The sequence below is a fragment of the Plecotus auritus genome, assembly GCF_963455305.1.
Source record: "Plecotus auritus genome assembly, chromosome: 4".
In the NCBI taxonomy this organism is placed as follows: domain Eukaryota; kingdom Metazoa; phylum Chordata; class Mammalia; order Chiroptera; family Vespertilionidae; genus Plecotus; species Plecotus auritus.
The window spans coordinates 97,509,225-97,525,602 of NC_137775.1; the positions used below are offsets into that span (position 1 = coordinate 97,509,225).

At 49.7% G+C, this 16,378-nt stretch overlaps 1 protein-coding gene across 2 annotated transcripts in view; it reads right to left on the reverse strand.

Moving 5' to 3' along the window:
* Positions 1-15,826, reverse strand: part of BRPF3 (bromodomain and PHD finger containing 3) — a 37,952-nt gene extending 22,126 nt beyond the window's left edge. For both annotated transcript variants that reach the window (XM_080664057.1, XM_080664058.1), the window contains exons 1-7: positions 15,610-15,826; positions 10,242-11,712; positions 7,358-7,514; positions 4,542-4,673; positions 1,442-1,570; positions 836-1,148; positions 1-105 (exon numbers count right to left, since the gene is read on the reverse strand). The exon at positions 1-105 is cut by the window's left edge and continues 198 nt beyond it. In XM_080664057.1, the coding sequence (XP_080520183.1) occupies positions 1-105; positions 836-1,148; positions 1,442-1,570; positions 4,542-4,673; positions 7,358-7,514; positions 10,242-11,686 (2,281 nt within the window). In that variant the 5' untranslated portion in view covers positions 11,687-11,712; positions 15,610-15,826. The remainder of the gene's footprint in view (positions 106-835; positions 1,149-1,441; positions 1,571-4,541; positions 4,674-7,357; positions 7,515-10,241; positions 11,713-15,609) is intronic.
* Between the last annotated feature and the right edge of the window lie 552 nt (positions 15,827-16,378).

Consider the following 16,378-nt stretch of genomic DNA (forward strand, 5'->3'; position numbering starts at 1 on the left):
CACTGGACCGCATGGCACTCACCAGGTCCAGTTTCTCTAGCAGCTCCTTCAGCTGCACCTCCGTGGACAAATGGGCCCGGTTCTCTGGGATGAGGATGTTGTCCACTGCCAGGGAGAAGGGAAGAGAGAAGGGGCTGAAGGACCTGCCTAGCCCAAGGGAAGGGGAAGGGGCTGAATCCTTTGGATGCAAAATATTCTCCTGGAATGCCTGAGCCAGTGGCTTCCAGCAACATCACTGTGGGGCCTTGGCCCTAGCACCACAGCTGCCCACAGGGCAGCCACAAGGACAAGGTCAGAATCTGGGAAACATCTGCAGGAAGCATTCCACAGTCACGATTATGGGCTCTATGGAGCAGGAACGAGGCAGCTTGGCAATTCCCTGGCCTGAGTGACTGTTTGGCTGCTGCCATTGAAAAGCAGAGAGCAGGGTCAGGCAGAGCGCGGGCTCTGAGGCAATTCCGTTCTCTGCACTCTCTGTATCCTCCACCTGCACTCTCTGAATGAGCCTAACACACAGCCGCCTGCATTCACTACCCCATGCCCTGGTGCCACACAGAGGGTCCGGGAGAGGAAGACCCCAGTGATGCTTTAGCTTTTCAAACAGACAGCTAGTACCTGATTCCCCTTTCCTACCATTCAGGAAGTGCTAAGTGAATTAGTTAAACTTTAATCCTTGGAACTATTCCAGCCACAAGCAGATATATTCCAGCCTGTGCCTAACCCCCAGCTTTGCTCCTGGAATCTACCCTACAGCCCCAAGGACCACTCTGATCCCTGGCTCTGTCCCTGTGCCTCCTCCTAGCCCCTGTTCTCCCTACCCGTCCAGGCTTCTCACCGTCTTCCCAGGAAAAGCGATAAAAGTCCTCCAATTTGGGTGACTCAGGCAGGTGGGTGCCCCTCTCGGGGTCATAGCCGATGTTCTCTGCCTGCCTCCGGGCGTGCCGCAGGATGGCCCCTCCCAGGTCCCGCAGGCGGACAGCTGCTCGGTGGAAAATTGTGTCTTTAGCATTATACTTCATGCAGTTGGAAACTATAAGGTTAAAGTCCTCCTCAAACTCCTCCAAGGTGTGGTACAGATGGGACTCCAGCTTCCGCCTCATAGTAGAAAAATCCATTGGCTTGGATATGAATTCCAGGTAATCTGGAACCTAAACATATAAAACCTGTACAATTACAACAACCATTTACTAGCCAAACAGGCGCACCCTTCACCGGCACCCTAGCCTCCCCATTCCCTGGTTTGACCATTCTGGGCTCACTCAGAGCCCCAGGGCCCTGGCCCACCCTGGTCTGCTGACCCCTTACCATTGGCAGTCTACTGGCCTTGCCAGACACCCCCAGTTTTTGTACGCTCCGTCATTCAACCCCCTCCTGGCCTTCGCAGATAGTTCCCAGTTTTTGAGGGACTCACTGTTCAGAAAGTGGGGTGGGGGGAACTTGCCTCACTCAGGTTGACGGGTTCGGCAAAGATGTGTGCGGGATCCTTCTCCTGCAGCAAGTCCAGTGTTGTCCTCAGCAAAACGTTGAATGGCATCAGCTCTAGCTCCATGGCAGCCTGCTGGACCTTGATCTGTGGGAAGGTGGGGAGAAATCAGGACACCTCTCCCCTTGAAGAGGCACTAAACTTTTTCTTTATAGCTTGACTTTCACCAATTGTGTATAACAAATTTTCACAGGCTATTAAGCTGACCATTTTATTAGGAGTGACCACCTAACCCACAGCCTAGAAATAGAGCTACGAATTTGATGTTTCCTATGTATCAAGCACCACACCAAAACTTAAAGAGTGATAATAATTATATAGTTGACCCTTGAATAACACAGGTTTGAACTGAGCAGCTCCATTTATACATGGATTTCTTTTTCAATAAATATTGTTAATGTATGCTCTCTTCATTATGATTTTAACATTTTCTTTCCTCTAGCTTATTTTAAGAATACAGTATATAATACATATAACATTCAAAGTATGTGTTAGTCAACTGTTAGCAGTAAAGCTTCTGGTCAACAGTAAGCTACTAGTAGTTAAGTTTTAGGGAAATCAAGTTATATGCAGATTTTAAACTAAGCTGGGGGTCAGAGCCCCTAATGCTCACATTGTTCAAGAGTCAACTGTAATAATAATGACTACTTTTATAATCCTTTCTAAGTGCCAAGCAACATTCTAAGCATTTTATATAAGTGAGTTACATGAGGTAGGTACAGATGAGATATTATACAAAAGGAAATGGAGGCACAGAGAGACTAACTGACTGGCCCCAGGTCACACAGCCAGTAAGGGGCAGAGCTGGGACTACATCCCAGACAGCCTGGTTCTGCAGTGTGTGTTCTTGATGGCTATGCCACACTACCTCTCTACTCACATTACCTCAGTGAATCAACACAACAACCCTGAAGGAAAAACTTATCATCCCCATTTTATAAATATGGAATCTGAATCATCATTAACCCATCGTCACCTGGCTAAAGAGCAGGGTCTGACTTAGTCCAAGGGGCACAGTGATGGTATAAAATGTGCCTTGGGCCAGAATTCCCACCTACTGTGCTGAGATATTGATCCCACTGGCCTCTGGAATGTCTAGGTCGAGCTGGGCTGACCTGGGCCTCCAGGCTCATCTCCTCGAGCAGCAAGCAGCTTCGCATATTTACAGTAGTATGCTTTACCATGTTATATTCATGTGTGTCCTACTATGAAAAGGTTGGGAAGCCATGGATTAGACTGTGAAAAGTCCTGTCTCTTGGCTGCATTAAAACAGGCCTGCCTGCTTCCTTTCCCCTTTCATTTTTGTGAACCAGAGGCAGGAAAAATAGTTCAGGTGCAAATCCAGGCCTGGGATGGCAAACTGTGAATCCAGGAGAAGGTCCTGAGATGTCCTCCATGCTAAGTATGGCAAGAGCTGCCAGGTCTCAGAGGTAAACGCAGGCCTTGTGCTGGGGCTTAACAGAAGTGGGAGTTTGGAGAAAGAGAGAAAGGAACATCTTTGACCCAGGCCTCTTAAGCATTCCAGTAACAGCTGCTATTCCTGGACCAGAGAGAACAGTTTTAGCTCATCATTCATTGAATTAATAGTATTTATGCCCTACCCAGTTTGGCTCAATGGATGGCCTGTGGACTAAAGGGTCCCGGGTTCAATTCAAGTCAAGGGCACGTACCTTGGTTGCAGGCTCCTCCCTGGCTCAGGCGCTGGTCGGGGTGCATGCAGGAGGCAACCAATTGATGTGCTTCTCTCACATCAATGTTTCTATCTTTCCCTCTCTCTCTAAAAAAAAAAAAAAAAAAAAAATCAATGGAAAAATATCCTCAGGTGAGGATTAGAAAAAGAAAAAAAAAAAAAAGAAATTTATTTTTTAAAAAATAGTATTTGCTTTCATGGACTTAGGAAGTAGGAGGTCACGGTTCGATTCCAGGTCAGGGCACATGCCTGGGTTATGGGCTCAATCCCCAGTGTTGGGCATGCAGGAGGCAGCAGATCAATGATTCTCTCTCGTCACTGATGTTTCTCTCTCTCCCTCCCTTGCTCTCTAAAATCATTAAGAATATATTTTTAAAAAAATAGTATTTGTTTTCTGCCATGTGTAGAGAACTGCAGTAGGTACTTCAGGGAGGCAAAGAGTCAATAATGATGATGATAGAAGCTGTAGCCCCTCTACTATATGCCAGGCACTGTTCTATGCTCTTTGTATATACAAGTCATCTAATCCTCACAACAACCTCATGCGGTACGTTCTATTATTACTTCCATTTCACAGTTGAGGAAACTAAGGTATAAGGAGATTAAGCAACTTAATGTCACACAAGTAGTAAGTGGCAGAGCCAAGATTTAAACCCAGGCAGGATGGTGCCATAGTTCATATTCCTAACCCCTATGCCACACTACCTATCTCAACATTTCCCCATATTCAAAGGCTTAAAATATCTTTGAATAGATGTTGGGAAATTTAAATGACTTAAGACCAAAAGTGTTTAAGGGCCTAGTGAGGACCCTCAGAAGTTCCCAAGCCAGAGGTGATGGCCATCAGAATGGCCTGAGAAGCTTTTTTTTTTTTTTAAGTTTTTTTTAAAACATATTTTTATTGATTTCAGAGAGGGAGAAATAGAAACATCAATGATGAGAGAGAACCATTGATCATCTGCCTCCTGTGCACCCCTATTGAGGATTGAGCCCACAACCCGGGCATGTGCCCTTGAGCAGAATATCAAACCTGGGACCCTTCAGTCCACAGGCCAACGTTCTACCCACTGAACCAAACCAGCGAGGACAGCCTGAGAAGCTTTTTAAAATACTCAAGGCCAGGCTATCCCTAGAGTCCAAGTCAGAAACTCCAGAGACTGGCCTAGGCATAGATATTGAGCTTATGCTTGAGGCTACCAGAAGCTGAGCCCCCAGAGAGAAGCCATCAGCAGCACCACAGAGTAGGCAGGCCTTAGAGCCCATAATGCCGGGCAAGCAGGGGAGAAAGTTTACACCAGGTCTCCTGGTAACACAATGACTGGGAGAAAAAGTTCCTCAACGAGAGCCATGGGGCTCAGAGCTCCTCACCTGCTCCCGCTTGAGCTTCTCTCTTTTCCGAATCAGCTCGATGAGCAGCCGGGCTCGCTCCAAGTCATGCCGCAGCTTCTGCCAGTATTTCAGTTCTTCCTTCACTGCACTTGTTTTCTCATCCTGCTCTCGCTGCAGGAGGGAAGGGAAGGGAAAGGAAGGAGCTAGGGGCCTCCTTCCTGCCCAAAGTCCTCTCCCTAGTCAAGCTTCATGGGGCCTTGGCAAGTAAGAGCCCCAACCCCTTCTTCCTTGACCCATAGTCCCTCAAAGCCCCTCCCCACCCCCTCTCCATCCCATTCCTTCCTCCTGGGCTTCCCTGACCCTATAGCAATGTTTCTTCACTGCAGCACAATAACTGCCCGGGTGAGATCTGGGACCACTCCCCCTACCCTTGGGGACACCAGAGAGCACCTGTGCCCCTCAGGGCTGGAAAGAATTTCAGAAGGAAACTAATAGACACCTGAGATAGAATTTCACCCTACAGCTTCAACTTTGGGCTAGAAAACAAAATGTTCTTACTATAAGATTGTACTAACTGACTTTAAAACACCTCCACCCCACCAAATACAGGATTACAGACCTAGAAGGGGTTACGGTGTAGTCGGGGGAAGAGTGTCAGGGTTTGATGCACAAGGGCACAGTATCAAAAAGACAACAAAAACTGATCAGAAAGACTGAATATAAGATGCTGAGAGGATATAAAATAGAGAGGATCTGAGTGGGTTGGGGTTAGGTCAGGGACAGCTTCCTGGGGGAGGAAGCTTACTAGATTTTCACATGTGGATATGGATGAAAAAAAGCAGTAAGGAAGGCCTTTTTTTTTTTTTTTACATATATATCTTTATTGATTTCAGAGAGGACGGGAGAGAGATAGAAACATCAATGAGAATCATTGCTCAGCTGCCTCCTGCGTACCTCCTACTAGGGATCATGCTTGCAACTGGACATGTGCCCTGACCAGGAATCGAACCGTGACCTCCTGGTTCATAGGTTGACACTCAACCACTGAGCCACGCCGGCTGGGCAAGGAAGGCCTCTTCTGGAACTGAAGAAACCATAGAGCCAAAGTGTGGAGGCATACTTAGTGGTTCTTTGCTTAGTGAGAAAAATGAGCTAGCCAGAGGAGAAAAGTTGGAAAATCACAAAAGCCAAGGAAGATCCAGAACCCAGATGACAAGAAGCCTCAAATGCCAGGCCAAACAGCCTGGAGCCTGGACATATTCTGGAAAAGGATGTGACAGGGTGGAAAATGGTGAGTAAGACATCACCAGTTGTAGAGCAAAGAAAGAATGAGAGGCTGGTGACCACCTAGGTAGAAAGCTACTGCTGAAATTAAAGGGATATGGGTGAGCAGTGTAGCTGGAGAATGGAGACAAAGGGCCATATACTGATAAATCCCCCCAAAGAGCTTAGGGAGGATTAACTGTGGCTTGTTATGGAGGGAAGAGTCAAGAGTAACTATAAGGTGGGGAACGTGTGAGATCATGACAATAATGGGGAAATATGTTTACTGAGAGGAAGGAAGATAATGAATTCAGTTTCCAATACCTGAGTTACAGGAAACAACATCTACATGGACATCTACAGTTCCTGTGCCCTACAGGGACTCAGGACAGAAAATAAGGATGAGGACAAGATGAGAAATCTGGAGCAACTACTCCACAGTTATTTACAGCTACGAATATACAAGTTCTCCAATCAGACAGGCAGGCAACTGAGCCCCTGAGAATGTTACCATTAAGTAGGATGGGCCACAGGTGCAGTCTGTGAGGTGTTGGAGGTGGGAAATGAATTCACAGAGAAGATCTAAGACAAGATGACCAGCGTATCAAATGTAGCCCAACAGTCAATAAAGTGAGAATCTAAGGAAAGACTTGTTGAGCTGGGAGGAGGTCACTGATATTCCATAGGAGGTTACAGGGGAGCACATGGACCTTTTTGAAGATGGACCAGATATAGAAGTGCACCTCAGTACTCAGTTACAAAAGGCAAAAGTGAAATCAGACAGAACGCAGAGGGTAGCATGTGTGGGAATACTTAAAGGCAGAAGTAATGGAGCAATGAATAGGGAGACGGAACTAAAAATGTTAGAAGTCTCTCAGGCCCAGGTGGCATGGCTCAGTGGTTGAGCATCCACCTATGAACCAGGAGGTCACAGTTCGATTCCTGGTCATGGCACATGCCCAGGTTTCAGGCTCAACCCCCAGTGGGGGGCATGCAGGAGGCAGCCAATAAATGATTCTCTCTCACCATTGATGTTTCTATCTCTCTCCTTCTCCCTTCCTCTCAATAAAAAAAATATATATATTTTTAAAGTCTCCACCCTTGCAGAAAATATTAAACATATAGTGATTCCAGTTGCTAGTGACTAAAAGGTCATGACAATTGGGCAGGCTATGCACTACAACTTAGGTGGTAAATTTATGTATTTTCTATGAAACACTTTTTTCGGCACATGGCAATCCAGTGTCTTGAGGAAAGTGTGCCTTTTCCTAATTCATGCAATTCAGTGCTGCCTAGCTCTCATTCATCCCACTTCTTCCTTTCTGCCACATCTAAAGGGTTTTCTCCACATATACAGAAAGCTGGGCTTGCTCTTCACTATCCCCTACAATTCACTCCAAAGTCAAGCTTCTCCCATCCAGAAGGAGATGCTGTCTGATCTGAAGAGCTCTATAGTGCTGGAGGTCATTCCTGGGATAGACCACCTTTAGGGGTGATCACATATGGGCAAAGGCTTCACAGAGGGTTGGGGGTAGGGGGAGCCCCAACCATCACTCCTTCACGCTCCACCTCCAAATCACCATGTCACCTACCTGCTCGGCATTTCTTTGGGACTGCAGGTGGGAATGCAGGCGCCGAATGAGGGGAACACCGTTCCGTGCCTGCCGCTTCAAGAGCCAATAGTTGTGAAGCCGCTGCATGAACTGGTTTTTCCTCTGAAAGGAGAGACCACTACAGATCTTGTTCAACCTTGAGTAGAGGCAAAAGGAAGTGACAGACAGGGTCAGTGGGCAGACCAGATTATAGCCTCCTCTCCAGACCCTGGTTCATTTATGAACCTTATAAAGGAAGACAGAATAAAGTGGCCAAATGCCTCACCTCAGAGAAAGGCTTGAAAAGGACAGCAAAGTTAAGCAGCTCAGATTCACTTGACTTTCCACATCCTGCATTGCAATCCTGAACCTCCAAAACAACCCTCTTCTAGAAAACCTGTTTCCTGCAGTTGTGGACTCCTGAGAAACAGGCCTGTGCCCCAATAACCCAGCCTTGTCTTGATAAAGGCAGCGAGAGAATAGGAACTTGAGTAAGCTATGAGCAACGTGGCCACTATTTCCTGTGGCTGAGGGTCTCACCAGACCAGGGAGTAGTCCATGGCCAAGCTGGAGGGAAAACTAGCAGGCTTCTCTCAAACGCAACCCCTTGGAGTCATCTGACCTCTGGTTTTTCACTAAAACCTCAGCAGCCCCAAAATGTCTGACTTTGAACCAAAATATATCTTTTCATGGATCTAAAGGTATAGGAGGATGGAGAATCTGGAAACTTAGCCTTAGCCTTACGGTAGGGGTGTGTGGCAGGAAGGGAAAGAGGTAGGAAGGGAATTAATGAGAGCCTACAATCTCTATCCTAATGCCCATACTGAAAGGTGGGTAACATTGTTCCCATGTTATAAAAGATGGAAAGGCAGCTTAGGAACAGAGGCTGAATAAATTGTCAAAGTCACTAATGCAGCTAATAAGATGATGGAGCTGGGGTGGGATCTGAATCCATGATCTCTTGGCTATTCCATGCAGTGTTCCATAATTGGTTATCTACCCGGTAAGCACAAGGCCTCAGTGCTCCTGTGGTGTTTCCACTGCTTTCTCTTCATCTCACTCCACTGAAAGGAAGATAAGCATGGCTAAAGAAGAAGGTAGAATCTAAGAAGAATGGGCATCTTGGACTGGACACAGCTCACCTGGACCTTGCGCCTTTCCACAGTCAGACATTCTTGCCCCAAAGCCAAGCTTACAAAATCAGGGCCTAGGTAGGACTTTCCCCAAAGGACAGATCCCCCACCAGTGCCCATGCCAAGCACACCTGCCCCGATACAGGCAGCCCCCTCCCTCTATAACCTCTTGGCCATGGAGGGTCCCAATAGCATTTGTGCAGATAGGAAAAAGAATAATAATAAAATAGCAGCAGCAGCCATTTATTGAGAGCTTACTATTTGCCAGGCACAGTGCTAAGTGCTTTACTTGTATTATCTTATTTCTCACAACCCTATGAAGTAGGTTTACTTACAAATAAATACAAATAAATAACTTGCCAAAGGTCACACAGGTAGTGATAGAAACAGGATTCAAATGTAGGTCTGTATGGTCCTTAGCCAGCCTGCAAGAGACATCTTAAGAGCAGACATGGCAAAAAGTCTAGCGCCAGGGCATAATACCTATAGATGTGGACTAAGCATTTACCCACTCATCCCAGGCAACAGGGTAGCTCGGAACAGTTCTGTGACTAGAAGACACATTTCCAAGTCGATTGAATTCTAACTCAAGCCATGGCTTGCAACAAGAGCCTCTCCCTCCTGACCTTCTATGATCTTGTGTCTTCTTTCCAAATGACAAGTCTGGTTGCCTGTTTCCCTTGTATAACTCATTCCCCACTGCCTCTAGTATTCCTTTATCCCTATTCTTCTCATTAAGTGAGAGACAGCAGGTATAGAACCTACAGTTGAGCCCCAGTTGTGGTCCAGAGTCAGCCACTTTCCACCTGGTTCCAGCCCTTAGAACAGGACTTGGCATATAGTAAGTGCTCAATAAATATCTCAATGAATAAATAAAGGAGTGAACAACTTTACCTCTAGTAGCCGCGGTTTCTTCATCTGGGGGTGTGGGAGAAGGTGCAAGGACTACATTAGATGAATAATCTTCAGGATATCTTCCTGCTCTAACATTGTATACTTATTTATGAATATCACCCTTGAGATGAGTCTCCGCTGGAAAATCTCCTGTCTCTTGTTCTCCGCCAACCTCCCATCCTTCCAACAGTTCCAGAGACCTCTCCGATGGTTTAACAGGTAGGTACACTGGTCTCTTTATACACTTAGTAGGCTTATACACAGCTGAACCGAGTGATCCTAAATCTAAAAGCTTCTCAAGAGTAGCATGTACTCCCCACACCACCACCCCTCCCAGAAAATCCCTATTATTCCCAGGACCAAGCTTTCTAGACAGCAGAAAACCATACTGACCCCCACAATTGGAAGTAACTGTATCACTATAGGGGTATTTGGAAACATGTGGGATGGGTTTGATGTTGTCACAAAGACCAGGCAATGAAGGAGGGGATTCTACTGGAATTTACAAAGACCACAGATGCTAAACATCTAGAAACACATGGGACAGTCCTAATAATGAAGAATGATCCTGTCCAAAATGCCACTTGTGACCCTACTGAAAAATACTGCCTTAGACATCCTGTCACCTGAGCTTCTAAGCAACTTAATTGTTTATCTCACCTTGAACCAAAGGAAACACATTGTTCTGAGAACACAATCAAAACCACAAACCAGACTAGGTAAACCCCCCCCCCCCCCAAAGGAGAAATTTGAGGGGATGGAAGAGAACAGATGTTCATCAACAGTGCATGGGAAAGGCCACCATCAGCCCAAGAAGAATCCATTAGTCTCTAGGGCACCCTCCTGGGCAGATTTACCTGTAAGAGGGTATCTGTGGGACGGTGACCAAGGGGACAATGGAGGGCATGTCTCGACCCACTTCCTCTGGCTCCTTCTTGATCTTTTGCTTCAAAGTCATCTTGTTCTTCTTAGACACTCCTTTGAGGGGGCCACCTACTACACCTTGGCCTTCATCTTCCTCCTCCTCCTCTTCTTTGTCTTCCTCCTCCCCACAGCCTTCCTTCAGCCCTTCCTCATCCCCAGGCTCACTAAGGCTTCCAGGGGAGTCACCCTTCCTCCTAGCAGTGGCAGCACCTGGGGGTGAGTGGGCCTCACAGTAGGCAGTCTTGCGCACTGTGAAAGTGGTGCCATTTAGGCTGGTTTCGCGCATGGGCTCAATCTTCATGAAGAGCCCGGCCCGCTGTGCACACGTCACATGGAAGGCTGTGTAGCAGTTCACCTTTTGGCACTGGATGGCGGCACCCAGCCCCTTCTGCTTGCAGATATAGCAGGTCAGTTTCCAGCGGGCAGGTGGGATGTTGTCAATGCCCTCAATGGGCTCCAGGAACACGGTGTTAGCAAAGCAGACTTCAGGGATCCAGATAGCACACACCACGTGGGCCCAGTGCCCATCGCTGGTCTGTTTGAAGGCGCCACCTTTATTGGGGCAGAGGACACAATCCACAGGCCGGGAGGGAGACTGCAGGCAGCAGCGACATAGCCACTGACCCTCAGGGATGTAGGGGACTCCGTAGCACTCCTGGTGTACAGCCAGGTTGCAGATGTCACAGAAGAGAATGACGTTGCTATTGTGGCATTCGTCATCCAGGCACACACAGCAGAAGGCATCTTCGTCAATGAGTGACTGTTGGGCCCCACTGCTACGACTCTCCAAGTATGACTCCTTCTCAAGCCGGTCTACCAGCAGCTCAAAGGTGTCTGCCGACACCAAACCGTGCCCATCTATTCGCCGCTTCTCATTCACCATGTCCAGCCAAGCAAGGTCCTCCTCATCCATGTCATACTCTACCTCTGCATCCAGGTCTTCAGGCGGTTTCTCAATGTAGCGGTAGTAGGCAGCAGGCAATGGGGGTGCTTCTGGCTGACTGCCTGAGTCCACCAAGCGGAAGCTGGGCTGCGGGAGGTGGAAGGAAGTGCTGGATGCATGCTTGGAACAGGACTCCTTCTTCTTGCCCTTGGATGAGGGTTTTTTGGACTTGCCAGGGAATTGAGGCTGCTCGCTGTTTTCCTTGTTACTATTACATTCAGTGATATCCTGGGCAGTCAGCTCATCCTCCGTGATGATCTTGAGTGGATCATAGATGCTGATACGATGCAGGCGTCCATCAATGTCCACCTCAACAATTCGTTGGGCCTGGGCATATGTCAGGGTCTCCCGAGTAGGTGAGCACTTGAGACTGTAGGGGGATGGGGAACGCCGGCCCTCGGCATTCTGCCGTGACTTCTGGCGAGGCTTCCTCATGGCACCAGGGAAACAGGGGGACAGGCCTAAGGAGAAAAGACCAGGAGACCATGAGGTGGATGCACTTATTCACCCTCCCATCTGACCAAGCAGCCACCAAGAAAGAGGACTGGATACTCCCTGTCTAAACACTCTGTCCCTTAGGTGTCCCCATGGTTTACTTCTTCACCTCCTTCAAGTCTTTCCGAAAACATGACTGCTCAGTGAGACTTCCCTGACCACTCTCTCTAAAATTGCAAATCCAGCCCTAGCCAGTTTGGCTCAGTGGATAGAGCACTGGCCTGCAGACTGAAGGGTCCTGGGCTCGATTTCAGTCAAGGGCACATGCCCAGGTTGGGGGCTTGATCCCCAGCAGGGGGCATGCAGGAGGCAGCTGATCAATGATTCTCTCTCATCATTGATGTTTCAGTCTCTCTCTCCCTCTCCCTTCTTCTCTGAAACCAATAAAAATACGTGTGTTTTTTTTAAAATGCAAATCCCTCTCTTCCACCACAATCTTTCATTCTGCTTTATTTTTCACTGTACAACTCACCATCTTTTACTGTGCTATGGGATTTACCTCTTTATCATGTACTAGAAGCCCGATGCACGAAGATTCGTGCAAGAATGGGCCTTCTGCCCTAACTGGTTTGGCTTAGTGGATGGAGCATCGGCCTGCAAACTGAAGGGTCCCAGGTTCGATTCCAGTCAAGGGCATGTACCTTGGTTGTGGGCACATCCCCAGTGGGGGGTGTGCAGGAGGCAGCTGATCGATGTTTCTCTCTCATCGATGTTTCTAACTCTCTATCTCTCTCCTTTCCTCTCTGTAAAAAATCAGTAAAATATATATTTAAAAAAAAAAAGAAAAAAAAGAATGGGCCTTCCTTTCCCTGGCTGCTGGCACCGCCTTCGCTCCAGCCCAGAGCTGCCTTTCCACCTCCCCACGCTGCCCAGAGGCCTGGTGCGGCTGGGGTGGTATGGAACACCTGCATCGTTGCCAAGCATCCTGCCCCGCCCCCGGCTGCTCGGTGCCCGTGTATGCAAATTAACCCACCATCTTTGTTGGGTTAATATGCATACTCACTCCTGATTGGCTGGTGGGCGTTGTGAATGTATAGTCAATTAGCATGTTACTCTTTTATTAGGTAGATGTTTGCTTCCTCCTACTAGAATGTAAGCTCCACCAGGGGAGGGATTTTTGCCTGTCTTGTTCACTATATTTCCAGCGCCTGGAATGGTGCCTGGTTCCTAAGTAAGCACTCAGTAACAGTTGAATGAAAGGAGAAATCAAACATGCACGATCCCTGCCTTCTAAAGCTCTGTCTGACTGAAGGGACAGAAAAGTAAACAGTTCATTACAATGCAACATAAGGCTGTGGGACAGCTATCTATGGAAAAGGAGGGGCAGTTATGGCTTCAGAAAAGAAAACAAGAACAGCATGCATTTTCAAGCTCTGGACATGCACAGTCCCATCCAAGGATCAAAAATTCACAGGTTTAGAGCCCTCTCCCAAGCCATCTTATTATGATCAGAAACCCTATACCCCTGACCCTGCCCAGGGATGAAGGGGTGAAAGCACATGAAATGTCTATCTCATGTAGTCTAAAGATTTCAAACTAGTCTTCAGGGTTTTATCTGCAAAAGGCAGCATTCAGGATGCACTGGCTAGTACATCTCTGAGCAGAAGCTCTGGAAGTGGCCTCAAGTGGCACTGAAGTTGTAAGCTGAGCTATCTGGGACCTTCACTAGACCGAAGGCTAAGGTGACTGGGGCAATATCTGAGGTAAACTCTCAATGAATTGTTTTAAAACCCCCTCTCTCCCAAAACACTGATATCTAGCCTACCCTTGTGCAGCCAAGAGAGAGCCCTAAAGTTTTCTACATCATTCTCTGGAAGAAGGGAACTATGTCAAGTTCAAAGAGCCTGTGGTAAGCAGTTAGTGAGGCCATCACTACCAGGAAAGATCTTTGGGGATATGCTGCCCTGGGGTGTGGATGGAGACTTGAAAGGGTATGAACAGGGACAGGATTTCAAGGAGAAAAACAGTTTGTCACCTTGGTTGAAGGATCTACCATCCTTATCTTCCTTATCTATAAAGCAGAGACAGTGATGGTGATGATTAGCACACTTTTACAAAGTACAAGGCCCTCTCACTTTTAATATTTCTCACAACCAATTTGGAAGGCATTTTACAGATGGAGATAATATCTATAATAAAAGCTCAGAGAGATGTCACTCAACCCAAGTGATAAAGCTACAATTCAAACCCAGATCTTTGACCTGCTCAACTTATCTGACTTACTAGGAGGTAAGAACACCACAGAGGTGCCCTAGTCTGGTAAAAAAAGAGGCTCTAATCTTGCCCCTTGATGACCCGAAAAAAAGTCACTTAATCTCACTGGGCCTCTATAACTCCATCAGTAAAACACAATCAGTAACATCTACCTCTTAAGGGTTGCTATTTGTTAGTAAGGTATTAAGATCCTTGTTTAAAAGGCCTTCCACGCCCTAAGTCGGTTTGGCTCAGTGGATAGAGCGGAGGCCTGCAGACGGAAGGGTCCCGGGTTCGATACCAGTCAAGGGCATATGCCCCGGTTGCGGGCTCAATCCCCAGTGGGGGGCGTGCAGGAGGCAGCCCATCAATGATTCTCTCTCATCATTGATGTTTCTATCTCTCTCTCCCTTCTCTCTGAAATATATATTTGAAATAATAATAAAAGGCCTTCCAATCCCAAAGTGTGACTGAAACGCAAACGAAAACACACACATCCTAAAACGCACACATCCTACTTGGAGCCAAAGCAAACAAGCATCACATCTGTCCCAGGTTCCAGAGGCCCCTTGGCCACGACATGCCTGATAAATGCCAACTCCCTGGGGGCAGCCTGGGCCAAGAGCCCTGCGTGACTGCCTCCTCCCCGCAAGGGGCCTGGAGACTCCTAGGCGGGTGTGAACATCCACCTCCACGCTGGCTTCAAACAGTTTCAAGAGGCTGTGGCCCCTCGGATGCAACTCTACCCTCCCTCCCTCCCTCCCACCTCCCGGCAGCTCAGGTATCTCCCCACCATGCAGCAAGTATCTAGGGAGACCTCTTCCGTCCACCCAAGCTTCTGGACACTGAGGGGCAGACTCTAGAGGGGAAAGGGCTGCTGCTGAGGAAAATGAAATGAGTTTCGCCCACAAGGAGCTTACAATCGTTTTTTGGCGGGAGTTTCTCATCCCACACAACCCTTCCCACAACCACACCTCCAAATATCTCTAACACCCCCAGAGGTCTTCTCGACATCTCCTGAGACCCCACTGGCCACGTCACCCAGGTCCCAGAGAATGAGGGGTTTCTGCAAGGAGACTGTACCCCTGCGCCCCTCATGAGATACTCATGAGACAAGGACCGCAGCCAAGTCTTCTGCCCCTATAAAGGGGCACCATTTCCAGAAGAAGCTTGACCCTTCAGAGGAGATAGGAGGAAATAATATCACCTCCCCACGGAAGAGGGGGCGCGCGCCAGACGGACTGACGCGAAGTGTGACCCTCCGACAGAAAGCTAGCACCGGGGAACCAGCGGGGCAGAGGCGAGCCCCCATTGGCCGCCTCACCTGCCGCTTAGGGGAAACCGGAGGACCCAGGGCCACTCAGGGGGTGGAACTCTCCTCAGGCCTGGCCAATTGGAGAGCGAGGCGGGGGCGGGGCTCGGGTGCTCCGCTTCCAGGGCCGGGGGAAAACAAGATGGCGGCTGCGGGAGGGGGTCCTCGCTTTTCTGCTCCCCCCCTCACCCGCATACCTCTCCCCCGCCGCCGCCCTCGCTCCGGGAGAGGGCTTCGCCCGCCCGCGCCCTGCTCGGAAAGTCCCCCGCTTCCCTCCTCCACCCGCGCAGCCCTTGGTCCCAGTAGGCCCCGCCGCCCCCGCCCCCGCTCCGTCTGGCCCCGCTGCCGCCCCCATTACCTCAGCCACCGGCCCGGCCCCAACGTTCTGGGATCCTGGGCGCGGGCTGGCCGGCCGTGGAGCAGGACGGCGCGGCCCGGGGAGCGGAGCGCGGCCTCCTCCCGCGCTGGCCTCCGCGGCCACAGCGTGCCCCCTCCCGGCCCGCGTTGGGGCCCCAGCCCGGCCGCCACCGCCGCTCCCGGGGGAGGAGGGGGAAAGGAGCCGCCGCTGCCGCCGCCGCTACCGCCACGGAGCCCGGCCGAGGGGAGGGAGGGATCAGCCCCCAGGCAGGATCCGCCCCTCCGGCCTCCCCCCGCCACCTCCACCCCTTCCCTCGCTCCCTCCCCGGCTCCGCGGGCTCTCCCGCTGAACGGGAGCGAGAGCGCGAAAGAGGGGGAAACGGGAAAATATCCCCCCGCCCGTGTCGGGGGCGGCGCGGAGAGAAGCGCGGAGCCGCCGCCGCCACGGGGCACCGTCCCCGGCGCGGCCTCACGGTGGCGGTGCGGACGCGGCAGGGCGCGGAGCGGAGACGGGGTCTGCGCCCGAGTCTCCCAGGCCCAGCCCGCGCGGGCGAGCCCGGCCAGGAAGCTGGGACATTGGGGTCTTGCAGGGAACGACGGGGACCCCGGACTCTAGTCAGCCTTCCCTTCTTCCTGTGCCTGCGGGGTGTTGGCTCAGGTTTGGGGCAACAGCCCCCCTTGCGGAGCTCGAGGGCCCCTCCAAAGGTTAAGCCAGGGCAGTCAGGTCAAAACTGGTCTGTAGTTTCTTGGGGTGCAGGTGCCTGCCCTCC